The sequence below is a fragment of a genome, unplaced genomic scaffold, assembly GCF_019419815.1.
Source record: "Pyrus x bretschneideri cultivar Hongxiangsu unplaced genomic scaffold, Pyrus_bretschneideri_v1 Contig10, whole genome shotgun sequence".
In the NCBI taxonomy this organism is placed as follows: Eukaryota; Viridiplantae; Streptophyta; class Magnoliopsida; order Rosales; family Rosaceae; genus Pyrus; species Pyrus x bretschneideri.
The window spans coordinates 1,932,019-1,951,355 of NW_025999391.1; the positions used below are offsets into that span (position 1 = coordinate 1,932,019).

Genomic DNA, 19,337 nt, shown 5'->3' on the forward strand with positions numbered 1-19,337 from the left:
CCGCATGTCAGATTTTAAATCTGTAACGTCCTAAGGTCCTCATTATGCTCATAGAACATCATATTAAAATCTTACCATGATCCGATGGTTAAATCTTTACCAATCACAATTTTCAGTGGCAGTCAACGTTTTATTTTACAAACTTACAAATCCAATTCGGGAAGATCCATTTCTTGGATTCCAGATCCATAAGTTTCTATGGTCCTCAAATATTATTTACTATAATATATCAAAGTTTGGTGACGATCCAACGGTCAGATCGTTGATTGCTATAGTATTCAAGTGTCAGACCTTAACAAAATTATACTCAAACAATGGAATTTCGTTCATCAGATGGCAAATATGGAATCAGGGCATCAAAATTTATCTTGGGGTGGTTAGGGGATGCCTTGACCCACGCGCCGCCGCACATGGCAGCCGGCCGCTCCGACTCGTCGGAAAATTCAACTAACTCCAAAAATTATAAAATTTTACAAAATTGTATATCTCAATGAATAAAGCAAGTTTCATACCTATGACCAAGGCAATTTTGCCGGGAAAGTCCCCAATTTCACTCGAACTTACCGGAAACCCTAGAAATGGATAGCTTCGATCCGTCACCTCCGGTGCTCCGCCACCGCTATAGTTGTTTAGGCTTTGTTCCAGACCTTATGAGGAGTAGTTTGATGGTGGTGGTTAACTGTACTACCTTAAGAAATGGAGGAATTTAGTCGTACACTCCACGAACCTGCTGGTGAGTTTATCACGAAATCAAACCAATTTAACTCGATTTTTTGATGAAATTGGAAGAGGAAGGGGTGCCAGGTCAATTCCAAGTGGTGTGTGGCTTCTAATCACCGGAGAAATCGCCTGAAAAGGCGTCATAAACCATGTATTTCGTTGGGTCGAGTCACGCGTCAAGGGATGACCTAGTTTGGCTAGGTTGTTACACACCCTCCCCTCGGTTCCTCTCCTTTCTCTCCTTCCTCCTGTCTGTCATTGGTCCCTCCCTCTTCTCTTTCTTCTTCCCTTTTTCGTTTATTTTTTTCTTATTTCCCCTCCTCCCCCCTTTTCTTTTTATTTCTCCTTTTTTTTTTTCTAATTGGTCCTTTCCCAATTTAATGGGAACCCAAAAATATTAAATTTTATTTAAAAACTTCTAATATCCGTAACTTTTCGTTTCTCATTCCAACGGACAAACAGTTTTTGCCTAAGCGCTCATAAGATCGTCCTCTATCCAAATATATCAAGAATATGATCAAATATATGAGGATAAAATACGTCATATAATTAAATTGAGCCAACTAGGGTATTTTCGTCTTTTCACTTATCGAACAAATATCCACTGTAAATATAAATGTGTCATAACCATTAATACGACTACAAATTACTTAATTTAATAATCAAAATCAGGAACGGGATTTCACATTTCCCTATTGAAATATTCTTAACCATTTAGTGATTCATTTCCCTACTTTGCCCACATATTCATAAATATGAATATCAATTTCAAATACTTAAATTTTTCAGGATATTACAGGGGATATCATATCCTCAACACACACATTCCCCTACGATTCTACTAACTCATCTCTCCTTCTCTCTTTTCCTTTGCTATCGGCCCTCTCTCCTTTGTCAGATAAAATAGGCTACAACACGTTATCAACACGCTCTTACCGCTGCGCTTAGGAATCTGACGTTGAAGTTTTTCTACATCAAACCAGTTCATCCATATCATCACGTAATCAGGTTCTTCCAAAACAACGGTTTTTATCTCGATATTTTTGTAGCCCTAATAGCATGACCATTCACCATAATGCATGACCCAACTTTACGTTTTTCAAATATTAGATTCTACATAAATTGTGTATGCATTATATTCATAAATGTTGAATTATGTGAATTTTATATTGCCATGAATTGCATCAGATATATGTACATGCATTACACTATTGAATAAAATTGAATATGCATCAAATTGAATTGAATTGAATTGTCAAGAAAAAAAAAAAACAAACAAACAAAATTGAAATCGGCAGCGCTAGACCTTGATTTGTCCAGGCTCGTAGCTTATGTGGCTGAGCCGAGCCAAGCCAAGCCACTAACCGAGAGCCAGTAGCTTTCCCTTTCCCCAAAAAACCTTCACTCGCCCACAGCCGAGTTCCGACATCAACGCTGACTTCCATAGAAAAACCATTGTAGACATCGAAATTTCAGTAAAACAAATGTTCACCAATGCATTAAAGTTTTGACGTGTCAAGGCATACATGGCATACGCCACGTGTTGTACAAATTGTACACATGGCGTGTGACTCAACAAAATAGGAAGAAATACCCTTGAAGGATTAAACAAGTTTTTCTTCTCATTTTGGGCAATGACAAGGCAAGTACATTTCAATCCATTGAGGATCAAAACAAGTTTTTCTTCTTATGTTGGGCAATGACAAGGCAAGCACACTTCAATCCATTACGGATCAAAGCAAGTTTTTCTCATTTGGGCAATGACAAAGCATACACATTTCAAGTTTAAAATGGTGTTAAGTGGGAAATTAGGCCATAAGTTACACCACTTCAAGTTTAAAATGGTATTAAGTGGGAAATTAGGCCATAAGTTACACCACTTCAATTTCAATATTGCATTAAGTGGGAAATTAGGCCATAAGTTACACCACTTCAATTTCAATATTGCATTAAGTGGGAAAATTAGGCAATGGTGCTTGGAAAGGAAAAAAATATTTTTGTGGTGGTGATTCATTCTCAAAGCCTATAAATAGGCTTCTGCATCAAGGTATCAAGCATCAAGGAATTCACAAATACATTTCTCTACTCCAAAATTAGAAGAGGAATTCCCCAAATCCTTGAAGCTTTGAAACTCCAAAGCTTCCAACCATCCAAATTCCCAAGAATTCCGAAGGATCAAGAAAGCTCTCTTCGTTCTTCGTTAAATCCTCCTTCAAGATCAAGCCCAAAAGCCCTTGAAGAAATCCACACAACCATTATTCAAGATCAAGCCCCGACAGCCCTTGAAGAAAGTGTTCATCATCCGTTCATCCTAAGATCAAGCCCCAACGGCCCTTTGGATCAACAACATCAACAAACCTATACATCCAATCGTTCTTCAAGATTAAGCCCAAAAGCCCTTGAAGATCCGCTCATCCATCAACCTTCAAGATCAAGCCCCGACGGCCCCTTGAAGAAAGTGTTCATCATTCATCATCCGTTCATCCTAAGATCAAGCCCCAACGGCCCTTTGGATCAACAACATCAACAAACCCATACATCCATTCATCCTAAGATCAAGTCCCAACGGCCCTTTGGATCAACAACATCAACAAACCCATACATCCAATCGTTCTTCAAGATTAAGCCCAAAAGCCCTTGAAGATCCGCTCATCCATCAACCTTCAAGATCAAGCCCCAACGGCCCCTTGAAGAAAGTGTTCATCATTCATCATCCGTTCATCCTAAAATCAAGCCCCAACGGCCCTTTGGATCAACAACATCAACAAACCCATACATCCAATCGTTCTTCAAGATTAAGCCCCAACGGCCCTTGAAGATCCGCTCATCCATCAACCTTCAAGATCAAGCCGAAAAGCCCTTGAAGAAATCCACACAACCATTATTCAAGATCAAGCCCCGACGGCCCTTGAAGAAAGTGTTCATCCGTTCATCAATTGTTCATCCTTAGATCAAGCCCCGACGGCCCTTTGGATCAACAACTCATCCACAAACCTACACCCTACGAAGATAGAATCAGAGGACCAAATTTGAGAGAGATCGTAACCCCAAAATCATTAAACACAAAATATTATTTTGTACACGTTATTCTTGTTTCTTGTTTCAAGGAACTTTCGTGTTCACAACCATGACCTGAAGTTGTGATTTTTACGACAAATTCATCGTCTTCAACGATGTTCTTTGAAATTCCCGATGAATTTCATTAGGTTTTCAAGGATTTCGACTCGAAATCCCTATGGTTTTTCACACCCAAACATCAAGAAATCAAATTTTCTCTGTTCAATATAGGGTTCCAGGTCGAACACATGCTTCCCCCGACCAATATTCACCCAAAAAATGGCCATCAACATTGGTAGCGCTCCGACGACCTTACCTAGCAAATGCTGGGATGTTTTGGTTCTGACCCAAGCCCACTAGGGCTCAGCTGCACTCGGTCCCAACACCAGCCATTTGGGCTTTAGTGTTTTGTTTGAAGTCCATTGGAAAGACATAGCAATCTGGGCTCCTAGATTGCAGCCCATACATTAAAACCCGGCCTAAGCATGACACAAGCCTGAGGGCTATGGTGTCCCATCCGCTGCGACGCACTGGATCGCGTCCTCCCTCGATTTCACTATTCACACTGCACCAGATCGTACCCTTTCATGGGCTCCTTTTTGGATCTAACCCCTTTCTTTTTTTCTCTATCGCCTTTGGGCTTGCAGCCCAACTAATATTAACCCAGCCCAATCTGGGCCTGGACCTCAAGGCAAAATACTTGCTCAGCCCACTTATGGGCTTTGGCCTATAGTTTTGGGCCCCGAGCTTTGATTGTTTAATATTTTTAGACAATTTAGGTTTTATATTTTTCACCCACACTTTAATTTTGGCCCGAAGTCCAAATAATTAATTCAATTATAATTTTAGAACTAGAGTTCTATTTGCATATTTCTGTGTGTATATATATATGCGTTTGTCTGCAAGAACATATGAACCTGAAGTTCATAATTATTTTGAAACCTGAAGTTTCGATAAACACGCCTTGTTTGAAAACCTGAAGGTTTTCATTACAAATATCACCCATAAACCTCGAAGCTTTTTCATGCGAATTTAACCAGTACATGTCTATTATAACCTGAATGTTCTACTCCTATGTGAATGGATTGATTTTTTTTCTCCATTGCACTAATCACATCTTGTCCTTTATTTTGTGATAGGAACATGTCAAATTTGAACAAACTCAACTTCACCACTTCGGAGGTTTTTGGAAAAAACTACCTTAAGTGGGTCCAAGATGTGAAGCTCCACCTTACTGCAAAAAATTTGCGTCCCGCCATTGAAGATGAGACAGACAACCATGTTGGCGAAGCTAAGAAGGCCACCGCTATGATCTTCATCAAAAGACATATCCATAATGCCCTGCAAACTGAATTTCTTGCTGAGGATGATCCATGAGCACTATGGGTCTCTTTGGCTGATCGTTTTGATCACCAAAAGGACATCTTCTTGCCTGAAGCAAGACATGACTGGCAGCAGTTGCGCTTCCAAGATTTTAAGTCTATGAATGAATATAATTATGAAGTTTGTCAAATTTGATCATTTCTCAAGTTTTGTAACGAAACTTTGACACAAGAGGATCTCCTGGAGAAGACCTATTCAACCTTCTCTGCTACTAATATTGTCTTGTAGCAACAATATAGAGCTCAGAAGTTCACTAAGTTCTTGCATTTGATATTTGTTTTATTTCTCGCAGAAAAGCAAAACTAGCTGTTGATGAAGAATCATCAAGCTCGACCTAATAGGGCGACTGTTGTGCCTGAAGCACACTATAGTACGAACCAAGACCCAAAACACAAAAAGAGACATGGTATGTGCCGTCCTAAGCCACCTCGCCAAGGTCTACAGAGCCAAGGCCCATCTAAAGGAGGAAACAATGCCCCAAAGCGCCCAAACCTCGCTCTCAAGGCCCCAAACTTCAAGAATAAGGCAAAGCACCTGAAACCATGGATGCGGATATGTGTTATCATTGTTGTTCAAATGACCATTGGTCCCGTGTTTGCCGAGCTCCCCAAAAAGTTGTAGCTGAATATCATTCTAAGTTTGAAATAAACATTATGCAAGTGGACAAACCAGAGAGTTCGAAGATGGAGGCTTCTGACTTTTAAGAGGCTATCAAACCTATGGAAGATTAGAATCTTAGACATAGACTTATTTTTTTTAGTTGAAATAAGACCTTGGGGCTGAATTCCATAGTAGTGGCCGAACCCCCTTGTTTTTTGGTTAATTTTGAACAATTTTCCTTTATGTTTGGATTATTTGTTGGTGATTTATTTGTGGATATTAAGTTTTTAATTAAATTCCATCCTTGAATACTTAAAAATTATTTTGAATGGATATTTCTTTTTTAGAACTTTTATGCATGTGACCGATTGAAATTAATTTTTCATTCTAGGTATGACTAGTGGGATAGTTAGTTGTCTAGCAAATAGTGCAACCACACACACCATTTTCCTTGAATGCATCTATTTCACTAACTTCATACCCAAAAATGCACCCCTGACAACCCTCTAAGGCCCGTCCAACTTGATCGGTAAGGCACGTATAATGTTGTCCAATGATACAATCTTGACCATTGATGAGGCACTTTATTCTCCATGTTCCAGAAGAACGTTGTTGAGCTTTAAGGACATTAGATATAACAATTACCAAGCTAAAACCCACGTAGAAAAAGGAGTTGAATTTATGTGCATAACTTCCTACGAATATGGCCATAAGCGTATTCTAGATAAGATGGAGCATATCTCGAGTGGTCTGTATACTACGACTATACGCCCCATAGAAAGCCACTATGTGGCCAGCCTTATCTCTAGGACCGCGCATGAAATTACACTCTGGCATGATCATTTGGGACATCCTGGACAAATAGCTATGCGCCGTATCCTCAAATTATCACATGGGCATCCACTAACCCGAAGTTTAGGTTTAATTCAAGGAATCGCATGTCAAACATGTTCTATGGGAAAGCTTATTACTAAGCCTTCTTATGACAAGATTCATTTGAATTTTCCCATTTTTCTGCCACGGATTCAAGGGGACATTTATGGATCAATTCCCCCTCCATGGGGATCATTTAGACATTATATGGTTTTGGTTGACGCTTCCACATATTGGTCACACGTATGCTTGTTGTCCACAAGGAACGCTGTATTCTCCAAACAGTTGGCTTAGGTTATCAAGCTCAGGGCTCACCACTCTGATTATCTGATCAAATCTATTCAATTGGATAATGCTGGAGAATTTACATCTAGAACTTTTGATGACTATTGCATGTCAGTTGGGATTGAAGTTGAACATCCAGTACCTCATGTTCACACCCAGAACGACTTCGCACAAGGCATTCATTAAGCGCTTAAAAATGATTGCTCGATCATTGGTCATACATACCAAGCTTTTGATCGCTACATGAGGCACGCAGCCATGTTGGTCCGCCTGAGGCCTGTTGCAACCTAACCATATACCGTCATTTAGTTAGTTACTTGATACAAACCCGACATATCACATCTGCACGTTTTTTGTTGTGCGGTCTATGTGATGATTTCGCCGCCCTTACGTACAAAAATGTGGCCTCAGCGAAGGATGGGAATCTATCTCAAATATGATTCTCCTTCGATTAATCGTTACTTAGAACCTTTGGTGGGCGATCTGTTTACCACTTATTTTGTGGATTGTCACTTCTATGAAACAGTATTCTCATCGTTAGGGGGAGATAAGAACCTCAACGTTCTTGAAGAACTACGTGAATTATAGTGGACAACTCCCACTTTGTCTCATTTAGATACCCGCACCGCTCAATCTAAAACTGAAGTGTACCACATATTAGATCTTCATAACATAGCCCAGAGCATGCCAAATGCTTTCACCAATCTAGCGTGCATGACAAGATCACATATTCCAGATGTGAATACGTCTGCAAAGATGGATGTACCAAATGTACGACGAACTTCCCTCTTGGAGGCCCGAGATGCCAATCTTGGTGATCCATATACATTAGCAGCTAGCCAATCATCTACCCCTACACAAAAGTATGGCAGACCTCTTTGTTCAAAGGATTCACACCCTCGGTAAGATGAAACCCATGACACATGCTTCTAAAAAGCCTATTGTGAATCCGACTGTCGTTTACTTTTATCCAACTCATGAGGAAATTCTAGATTATATAAACGTCTTGAAAAGACGAATCCACCTTCCGAGATTCGTGAGATTTCGATCCATTATGCTAGCTTGAATGATGTTCGGTGTAGAAATGAGATGATCGTTGATGATGCATTAGCATATACAGTAACTACTAAGATCATGTCAAATTAGAAACAAGCAATCTAAGTCAAACTCGATTCGCTTGCGAAACGTAAGGTGTTTAAACCTATAGCTCCTACTCCTCCACATGTGAAGCCTGTTGGCTACAAATGGGTTTTCGTTCGGAAGTGTAATGAGAAGAATGAAATTGTGCGTTACAAAGCTCGTCTTGTTGCGCAAGGCTTCTCACAATGCCCCAAGATTGACTATGACGAAACTTATTCACCCGTTATGGATATGATTACTTTTTGTTACCTTATCAGTTTAGTAGTTTTCGAAAAACTGAGTATGCAGCTGATGGACGTAGTAACTGCGTATCTCTACAAGGATCTTGATACGCAAAGTTCCCGAATAACTTACATTGACTGGATCAAATATTTCTAAACCCTGGAACACGCTCTTAATTCGACTGAGGCGTTCACTCTACAATTTGATGCAATCCGAAAGAATGTGGTATAAATGTCTGAGTGAGTATTTGACTAATCAAGGATATATGAACAACGAACTATGCCCTTGTGTGTTCATTAAGAAGTCATATTCCGATTTTGCGATTGTTGTAGTTTATGTCGACAACATGAATCTCATCGGAACTCCTGAAGAGCTCACGAGAACTGCCGAGCATCTGAAGTTGGAATTTGAGATGAAATATCTAGGAAAGACTCAATACTGTCCTCGGTCTCGAGATAGATCACTGTTTAGATGGAATCTTAGTACATCAATTGAACTACACCCAGAAGGTGTTGCGCCCCTTTAAAGAGGATAAAACAAAGCCTTCGAGTACTCCTATGGTCGTTCGATCGCTAGATGCAAAATGAGATCCCTTCCATCCGAAGGAGGATGATGAAGAGATTTTGGAGCTCGAAGTTCCTTATCTAAGTGCGATAGGCACTTTATTGTACTTAGCTCAATGAACTAGACCCGACATCTCATTCGCTGTTAATCTTTTGGTAATATACAGTAATGCACCAACACACAGACACTGGACTGGTGTTAAAGACATCTTCCACTACCTTAAAGGTACTACAGATTTGGGCATAGTCTATCTCTACAGATCCTCGAGTGATGCCACACCCCCTTATCTCGAGTCGATTCTCGCCTTGTTGGTTATGCAGACCCATGATATTTATCTGATCCGCACAAGGCATGTCCTCAAACGGGTTATGTCTTTACCGTTGGAGGCACAACAATCTCTTGGAGGTCAACTAAACAAACCTTAGTTGCCACTTCGTCTAACTATGCTGAAATTCTCGCCTGACATGAAGCAACTCAGGAATGCTTTTGGTTGAGAGTAGTAGTGGGCTGTATTCGAAGCTTCTGCGATCTTTACCCCGTCGTTTATGTCCTGACGACGATCTATGAAGACAACGCAGCATGCATCGAACAGCTTAAGAAGGGTTACATCAAAGGAGACAACACCAACTACAGTGCGTTGAAGTTCTTCTTCTCACATCAACAACAAGAGTATCGAAAGATTGAAGTCACACAAATCCGTTCACAAGACAATTTGGCCGACCTCTTCACCAAATCACAACCGAATGAGATGTTTCAGAAGCTTGTTCAAGGAATTGGTATGCGTAAACTTTCTGAGTTGTAACATTGTTAGTTCTCTTTGGAATTATGTCAAACTCAGGGGGAGTATCCTAAAGTATACTTGCTTGATCTTAATGTACTCTTTTTCCCTACGATTAGGGCATTTTTCCCACTGGGTTTTTGCTACCTAACGAGGTTTTGACGAGGCACCCACCTTGGGTTGATCATATCCTTGATGACAGCCCGTAGACATTTCATTTGATTTTGTATTTTTCACACATTTTTCCTTAGACTATGGATTTTGTCCCTACTCAGGTTTTTACCATAGCCATAGGTTTTTTGTGAGACTTAGTTCCTTATGCAAGTTCCTACCTTATTTGAGAATAGCGTATTCCCAGAATCAGTGCCGACAAGTCGACTTCCTCAACCTCTCCATAATGTTGAATTTACTTGAGTATTTACACACTCAATGGGGAGTGTTATAAACTTCTTATTTAAATGTAATTGTGTAAATCCTAGATTATATTTTATTTTAGTTATTCTTTTCTATTTGGACTTGTATTCCTTGGAAGAGAAAGATTTCTTCTCTCTTATTATTATAAATAAAGGCACTGTGTAAGGGAATAACATATCCTCTACACAGCTCTACAACACATATATCTCTTTGTATTTTTTATGTGTCGTCGGTCCCCTCTTCCTGTCTGTTAAATATAGACCACAACAGTTACATATTTATTATAATCATTATACTATATATGTGTGTATGTATTAATATTATAACATATCTATTTATTAATGTCAACAAATATTTATCAAAGATTAAGGCTAATGGGTTAGTAAAAATTGTCCAAATGACACGTGAACTTGTTAATTTTGTGTATTTTTATCAATATTTTAACCAAAACATGCGCTTTGGCGACTTTTTAAGCCCTAAAGACTTTCGCACTTGCCCTCCAATTTTTTCGTTCTCATTCCATCACATCTTTAGACGTTATGAGAATGCTCTTGAAAAACGAGTGTTGCTATCGTCACATGCCATTAAATAATGTAAAGTCGAATGAAAGTGCAGTTAGTCGGTAAATTGTAACACAATTTGAATTTTGCGTATAATTTAGATAGTTATTATTACACAACATTAAGAAAAACTAAGCTGTTACATGAATTAGTTTTGTTTGTCGGGGTTGCGGATTTGTTGTCCTCAATCATGTGTTTCCCTTATGTCTTCTCATCTCTAGTTTTTTTACACATGTTCCTCTCCTTAACTTTGAATTTAACACTTTATTTTGCAGTAGTTTAATTTAAAAACTGAAAAATTAAGGGAAAACAAAAGGCGACTGCAAAAACCTGACAGCAATACCGAACCTCCCCACCATTCATTTCGGACGAGGGCTCTTCCTCGTCGGGGCAAAACTACTTTTTCTCTCTTTCTATATTTCTCCCTTCCCCTCTCTTGCTGGCAAAGCTGTTATCGACATTCGTCACCGTCGCGTATCGATCGATTAGATATCCCCAAACTTCAAACTTCACACACTGTTTGTTGTTTGATGAGATTAATGGATCTATCACGATCTAGTGTGAGAATTTGAAGATAAAGAAGGGAAAGGAAATAAAGCTTTCCCAACGGCGAGGAGCATCGTCAGCGGCGATGGGTTGGTGTGGTTGGGTGGTTATCAAGTGTTGTTTTTTATTTTCTTTAATTGTTAGTTTTTTGTTTAGTTTATGAAAATTTAGCAGTGTTAAATTTGGTGTTAAGTTGATGGACAAGTGCAAAAAATTTAAAAAATAAATAAATAAAACATAAAAGAGGCATCAAATTGGAGACACCCCAGCCGTTTGTTGGATAGTCTTCATCATATGTAGATAAATTGAGTTGCGCGATCAATTTATTTTGGGTAAATCTCAGTTTATTATTCTTAAATTTAATGGTTTTTAATATTTAGCACATGAAATTTTTTTTTGTCTCAGAATCATATCTAAAATGTTAATTTTGAGACAATCTCATACATTCATTAGTCTGAGTGTTAAGTTTCCCGTTAATTGATGATGTAGTGCCTATGTGAATTATGATTGGACATCATGTGTCATTAAGGATCCACGTGAAAATTATAAATTCAAAAAAAAAAATTCTCGTCAAAATTTAAAATATTAAAATAATTAATTAAATAAAAATATTAAAATAAGGGGTGCGTATTTCTCCCTGGCCCTAACGACTCTTTAATTCGTTTCAGTTTTGTTTGTCAAATAAAAGTATTAAAATAAGGGGTGCTTATTTCTCCCTGGCCCTAACTACTCTTTAATTCGTTTCAGTTTTCTTTGTCATTGACTTGTTTGGTTGTATTTTTTGATTTGGTGATTGGTCGGTTAAAATAAGGTCCCCACAACCTTATACATGGAGGACTTTGATTGTCTGCCCTCCTTATTCCATGTCCTTCTATTTCTGTGATCACGATTAAGCCACATCAACATTTTATATTTATATTACTTTTATCTTATTATTTCTAAAAAAAAATTAATATAAAATATTAACATAGTTTAACCATGATTACAAAATATAGAAGAGAATGGGAAGAGCATGGAATGGAAACGGCAGATAATCCAAGTGCATGTATGGGGACCTCCCATCTCCTTATATATGGGGACCTCCCATCTCTCTCTCTCTCTCTGTGGCTGCCCACTCACGGTAAAAAAACAAAGCCAAAGTAAAAGGCAAAAACACAAGCGTATGCTTAAAAGCAAAGCACAATTAGCGTGTTCACTGTTCAATCTTCATCACCGTTAAGAAACAAGAGAGAGAGCCACACTGCTTTTTCGCTTTTAAGCTTACGTTTACTGTATTTGGGATCATCAGTGAAGTGGTAGTTTCGAGAGAGAGAGAGAGAGAGATGGAGGGCATTCGAGGATTGTGGCATCTGTTTGTGACCGTGTTTTTTCATGGGTTTGCAAGCTTCGTGGTGGTTCCAGCCATAACTGATATCACCATGCTGGCTCTTTGCCCTGGTCGAGATGAGTGCTCCCTTGCCATTTACCTCTCTGGTTTTCAACAAGCGGTATGTAAATGCATATATATAATTATATATAATATATATGTTAATTAATTTCTCGTTGCCTTATGGTTTCCTTTTTATGTATAATATATGCTAATTCTTCATACATATGCATCATGGATATATATTAATTTCTACTTTCATCTCCCTTAGTTGATCCCTCTTTCAATTGATTAAATCCCTCTTTCAATTTATTAATTCCACCGATGACATCGAAGAGGAGCCATATATAAAAAGTTTTGATTTTGATTTTGATTTTAGCGTTTGTATTTATCAATATACTCGAAAATTTTCTATGCTCTCTCTCATGCCTGGTCATGTATGGTCATGATATTTAGTTTAATCCACCGATGATATCATAAAATTTCTTAGTTAATTTTATGGGTTGGACGTTGCAAATCCATTTTATAAAAATTATTCATTAAAAAATAGGTAGTGCTATTCACACTTTTTTTTAACCTCCAACACTGTTAATTTCTATCATTTTATTATTTTTAATTCATTCGATTGGACAGCCGACAATTAAAAAGTGTGTGTGTGAAAGGTTAAAAAGGTATATGGATAGCACTATCTTAAAAAATAAGTGGAATCAATTTCATTAAGCACAATTTTATATGTTAGATGGTTAAAGTAACTAAGCACATTAATAAGAAGAAGAAAAAAAAGTAACATAAGAGAAAACATCAAACTTTTGGTAGGGTTCAATGGATTTTTTTTTCAACCTTACCTTGTTTAGGAAAAGAGTAATAAGTTACCCTTATTACTTTTACCTGTATTTTTATTATTTCAACAAAATAATTTTGTTGATTTAATGCATAGCTAGATTTTTATCTCAACTGGATAAGTAATTAGATGCGTGCCTCTAATATTAGTCTAAACGTGTGTACGTGAACTGAAGCTTGCAAACTCTAAATACATCTTCCCAACTAAACTTCATACCTACCAAACCGGCTGTCCATGTCCATACGTTTCAGTTATGTAATCGTTAGTACATTTAACCATTTGAGCTCATGAATTACTTTAAATATTACATGCTTTTCTTTTTTTTTTTTTTTTTTTTTTTTGAAAGATACATGCTATTTAATTAGATACAAACAAACGAAGCGTCGTCAGCACTTTGCTGGCAACCAAACAAATCTCCGTCGCGGTCCTAATAATGCTGCAATTTCTAATTTTTGTGTGTACTACTTAGAGCCTATGTGTTCATATATGAGATGTGTTATCCACACACCTTTTTTTACTTCACATATATCTCTTGTTAATTTCTGTCTCTTGATCTTCTTCAATTCATCTGATCCAATGACCGAAAATTAAAAGGATGTATGAGAAGTAAAAAAAGGTGTGAATATCATACCCCTTTATATATATATATGTGTGTGTGTGTGTGTGTGTATGGTAAGTAAAAAAAGGTGTGAATATCATACCCCTTTATATATATATATGTGTGTGTGTGTGTGTGTGTGTGTGTGTGTGTATGGTCAATTAAGGTAATCCCCCATCTTGAAATGAGGAGTAAAGCAATGATAACACTTATAGATCACAGTATTGCGTGGGAGTTATGTCCTCTTAAGTCGTTTAGCAGTACATCGGTTTATATGATTTTGATTCTTATATAAACAAATCAAGCTGTATGAGTTTGATTTCGATAACAATGTTTTTGTTGCGTGCGTTTCTAATAGTTGTGTGAGACTTATTAAATTAAACGATTGAACTCCCCCTTATTAGACTCAAACTCAAGATTTCTAACCCAGTATTTTGGCAAACAAAGTTAATGTTAATCGGACTATCAATTACAAGATTCAACGCAACGTTTAGACAAAAGTGAACTTAATTAATAGTTCAAATACACTGTATCGCAACACAAAAGATTAATTAGACATAGTCGAATTAAGGACTGTGTGAAGATATTTGGTGTAAACTAATGGGCATACGCGTGTGTGCGTGTTGGATGCAGATCATAGGAGTGGGAACGGTGGTGATGACTCCAGTAATTGGGAATCTGTCGGATGTGTACGGGAGGAAGTCGCTTCTCACGATCCCAATGACATTATCCATTATTCCACTAGGTTTGTATTCCACTCATCAGTAATTTTTATGTGTATAGTTTCTTTGATTTTCTTCCTTTCTCTTTTGCTTGATGATAACTATGTTTCGTTAGTGCTGGCCTTTAAGGAAAATTAACGAAAATAACTTGAAAACTTTGAGTTTTAATCAAAATGACAAAAATGTGTTGTAAATGAATAGTACCATAAGTGAATTTTTAGAAGTAAAAATATGGTTTTTCATTAAAGTGAACAGTACCAGGAAATGTGTTGTAAATGAATAGTACCATGAGTGATTTTTTAAAAGTAAAAATATGATTTTTCGTTAAAGTAAACAGTACCATGAATGTTTCGTTAAAACTCTCCATACTTTAACTGTGGTACCAATGTTATTTGAGCTAAGAATCTTCCACCTCTTCACTATATTAATAATTCCTACTCAGTTTGAATTCACATATTAAAAATGTGTACTTTAATGTCTAATATTAATAAATTAATACAAGCATGATGTGACAATTTTAAAACAGTCTCAAAATATTTTTGACATCTTAAGAAGAGTGATGTTATCCATACCACACTTTTTATGTTTCATACATTCTTATTTAATTTTAACTATCAATTCAAATGCATTAAAGAAGATTAAAAGATAAAAATTAACAATAATTACGTAAAAAATAAATGTGTAAATAACACTATTAAAGTTAAGAATCTAGTAGATATTTGTTTTGGCTAGACTTTTGTCTTTATTGTCGGGTAATGGTTATGCTGGTCAAACACTCAATCTCACTGTCCACTTGTTGGTGGGCAGCGATGCTCTACGTAAATTTTATTTTTTGTATTTCAGCAGATGGCATTAATTCTGGGGTTAATTATATGCCCTTTCTGGATCTTCTTTTTTGGTAGTGATAATGGCGTGTAGCAGGGAGACAAGCTTCTTTTATGCCTACTATGTGCTGAGGACAGTTACCGCCTTGGTAGGCGAAACCAGCATCAACTGCCTCGCTCTTGCTTATGTGGTAAGCATAAATATGCATTCCCTAAAACTTGTGTTATATTACTATTCAAGCAATTGATTACTTGAGTGTAATATGTTGGCCTTAATTAATTGAGCAACTTCATATTTGAGAATCTAGCGCTTGTTTAACATACTATTATAATTCTGGTTTAACGTGCAAAATTAAAATGTACTAAAAGAATGATATCAGTTTGATATACATTGTTGTCTCATTTCTTGACATGTTAAGTTTTTTGAAAGTCAATTAGTTGCGTAAAGCAAACAAATCCATGATATGATGTATGATTAAGCAAGTTATTGCACATTGTTTTTCATTAGTTATGAGCCATGACATAATTTGACGAGGGGCATTAATTTGATCTCTCGTTGCTAAAATGACATATAAAATTGCTTTCTTAATTCCAGGCCGACAATGTTTCAGAGAGAGAACGAATATCTGCATTTGCAATTCTTGCTGGTATTACTTCAGCAGCAATTGTATGTGGAACCTTAGCAGCTCGTTTCCTCACCACCGCGTCAATATTTCAGGTTTCCATTCCCAACCTCTACCAATAAGTCCTACTATACCAATTAATCTTCGTGATAATTCTAATTAATAATCCTTGTTTATGTATGGTTTAGGTTGCTGCCTTTGCATCAATACTGTCAACTGTCTACATGAGAATTTTTCTCAAGGAGAGCTTGCCGGGCGGCGATAGTTCTTTGAGGCAGCCTATCTTGAAAGGAGGAGTATCAGAAGTTGCTGATGAAGGTGATGTCCACTCACCGAAGACGATACAAGTATTTAAGAAAATTCCATCTCCAGGAGAGTTGATTTCCCTACTGAGGAGTAGGTAAGAGTTTTGTAAATTTGTGTCAAAAATCATCGTAATAAAACCCCGTATCTTACGAAGCTATAACTTGTAAAACCCTGTGCGTTGCAGTAAGATTCTGTCACAAGCAACAGTTGTTTCCTTCTTTCAGAGCCTGGCAGACGGTGGCATGCAAGCTTCATTATTGGTACAATTTTCATTTACCCTAATTTCGAACTTTCTTAGTCTTTTTAGTTGCTCAAAATCCAAATTTTTACCGTGCAGTATTTCTTAAAGGCTCGTTTCCACTTCAACAAGAATCAGTTTGCTGATCTAATGCTGATTTTTTCGATATCAGGGGCCACATCACAGGCTAGCAATACCTAACCTTCTGCTGCTACATTATACATATAATATATATATACACACACACATACACATATATATACATATAATATATATATATACACACACACCTACACATATTTATACACATATATTGTATAATATACATACATTTTTATATACTTCTTATATATAGACTCCTTAATTTTCTGTTTGTGAATTCTGCAGTTGCTTTTCATGCCTATGTTTGCAACTGCTATAGGAGAGGAAAAGCTGCTTACAATTGGGCTCATAATGGGCAGTATGAGTGTATGTGCCTTTGCTCCAATTCTTCCTTACGATCCTATAATTAAATGTGTCATTGTGAAGTGTTAACTAATGATTTTGAGATCGTAACATAGGGTGATAAAAATGATAAACCCTTCTATCCCAAAATTGCTAAAGTCAGTCGTCCATGCATGTTTGCACATGTGACTTATGAGCATAGATCGAATGTGGATCCCATAGTGATCTATGGTTAGAAATTGCCATGTGCATGTGTGATTTAAGGTCAAGCATGATTCCATAGTGATCTACAATAAAAAATCACACATGCGCACGTGGACGACAGACGGCCTATAGCATAGCTCTCACTATATATATACTGATTCAAAACATTTCTGACTCTTAGATCTGGCCTTGTGCAGATGTTTCTTAACAGCATTTCATGGGCAGTTTGGGTAAATCTTCCATTGCTGAATTTGCAAACTTCCTTCATGTTTCTTCACATATTTGCGTTTCCTCTGTTTTATAAAGTCGTTGAAAGAGATGTTCAAATGTTGCAGGTTCCTTATGCTGCGACTCTGTTTAATGTTTTCGGATATTTAGTGCAGCCAAGCGTATGTTTTTTGCTTTAATCTTTGGTAAAAACTATTTTCCCCATCTTCGCTGGTTGAAGAACTATGACTAGTTGACGGTGAAAATCATTTACTTTCACAGATACGCAGCATTGCATCAAAACAAGTTGGACCCCATGATCAGGTAATTTTACTAAGAACTTTAGTCGACTTTTAGGGCATGTACGAAGCACTTCTCCTCATAAGCTCATTACGTTGGAATTTTTATTAAAACCCTGAAGAAGAAAAAAGCACTTAAAAGTGCTTCTGAAAAACGTTCCAAAAAAATGGTTTTTTTTTTCTTTGCTCATGTTCATATATGTTTAAATCGACTTATTTAAAAAAGCAAAACTCATGTTCAGGGAAGGGCTCAAGGATGCATTTTAGGCATAAGCTCCTTTGCCAACATTGTTTCTCCATTACTTTTTAGTCCTCTAACAGGTATTTGTGGAATTTATCATTTATTATTATTTTTATTTGTGATTTTTGGGTAGATAAATCCTGTAATCCAAAATTTGACCAATTTGTCCTATCAAAAATACATATATATCCAGCTTTATTCCTGTCTGAAGAAGCTCCATTTAATTTCCCTGGCTTCAGTATTATGTGCATTGGCCTGGCACCGGTACGTATAATTTCCGATGGATTTTCTTGACATGTATAATTTCATTTTTCATTTCATATTTATTTATTTATTTATTTGTGCAGCTGATTGGCTTCGTTCAGAGCCTAATGATAAAGGCTTCTCCTAAACAAACCATCACCAACGTCTGCGTGGAATCTCCCTAGTAAGAATTCAAATTATACATATTTCTTACTTACACCAATACCTTTTCTCAACAGAGAGAGAGGAAAAAAAAAAAAAAAGTTTTATCTTAAAAAAAGTTTTATCTTATGGAGCCCTTTAATTCATACAAGAAACCTAAGAACAAGATAAAGCTCATGCCTACCAAAATCTCAAAGATAATGGGCGGCCGGAACCCGCAGCGCCGGCCTTGACAGAACGGTGTGGCATTTTCACGGTAAATGAGATGACGCAGACATATATGGTTAAATTCAGTAAAAAACAGTTTGTAACCTGGTGTTCTTGTATACTTCTTTCTTTAGTGTTTTTGTAATTATAATGTTACAAAAATTATTATATATAAGTTGGGATTTTATCAGATAAATTATTTCTAAGAAGGCAAATTCAGTAAGTGATCTCTGTGCAAGAGAAAACAGGAACATAGAGGATTATATAACCAAGAGGAAGACTAATTTATCTGCAACCAGAAAACTCGAACTAATCTGATTTCCGAAGGCAAGTATACAAACAAAGAAACATTATAGCTGGCGAAGCTCTTTTGGCAGTGTATAATACATTGGCCTCTATAAAACGAATTTCTATCAACCGTGGATGGAACTCTGTGCGGTAAAGGATTCAGTCAGTGATATAGATCATTGGGTGGCCTTTACGCCGATGCTGGAGGGCCGTGATTCAACTCCTAAATGCAGGAAACTGAAGTGGGTCTGGGTGTTGAGGTTGCGCGAAGGATTGATCGTGCAACCATTGAGTGACATCGTCTAGCAAAGTTGGTCAAGACGGTGATGGAAAAAAAAAGCAAAGAGAGAAGAAAAGCCTGCTCAGTTAAAGAGGATGGGAG

The 19,337-nt window shown here is 37.1% G+C and overlaps 1 protein-coding gene across 2 annotated transcripts; it reads left to right on the forward strand.

The window, feature by feature from the left end:
- The first annotated feature begins 12,449 nt into the window (after nt 1-12,449).
- LOC103946592 (tetracycline resistance protein, class A) lies at nt 12,450-18,863 on the forward strand. Of its 2 annotated transcripts, XM_009357320.2 has the most exons (15): nt 12,465-12,629; nt 14,581-14,692; nt 15,572-15,684; nt 16,089-16,211; nt 16,305-16,516; nt 16,607-16,682; nt 16,760-16,846; nt 17,048-17,128; nt 17,506-17,538; nt 17,644-17,697; nt 17,798-17,839; nt 18,057-18,135; nt 18,249-18,319; nt 18,403-18,482; nt 18,613-18,863. In XM_009357320.2, coding segments are annotated over exons 1-15 (1,329 nt in total). In that variant the 3' UTR covers nt 18,614-18,863. The 2 variants fall into 2 exon arrangements, with proteins under 2 accessions (XP_009355593.1, XP_009355595.1); XM_009357318.2 differs by having other exon boundaries at nt 12,450-12,629; nt 18,403-18,863.
- Nucleotides 18,864-19,337: the final 474 nt, after the last annotated feature.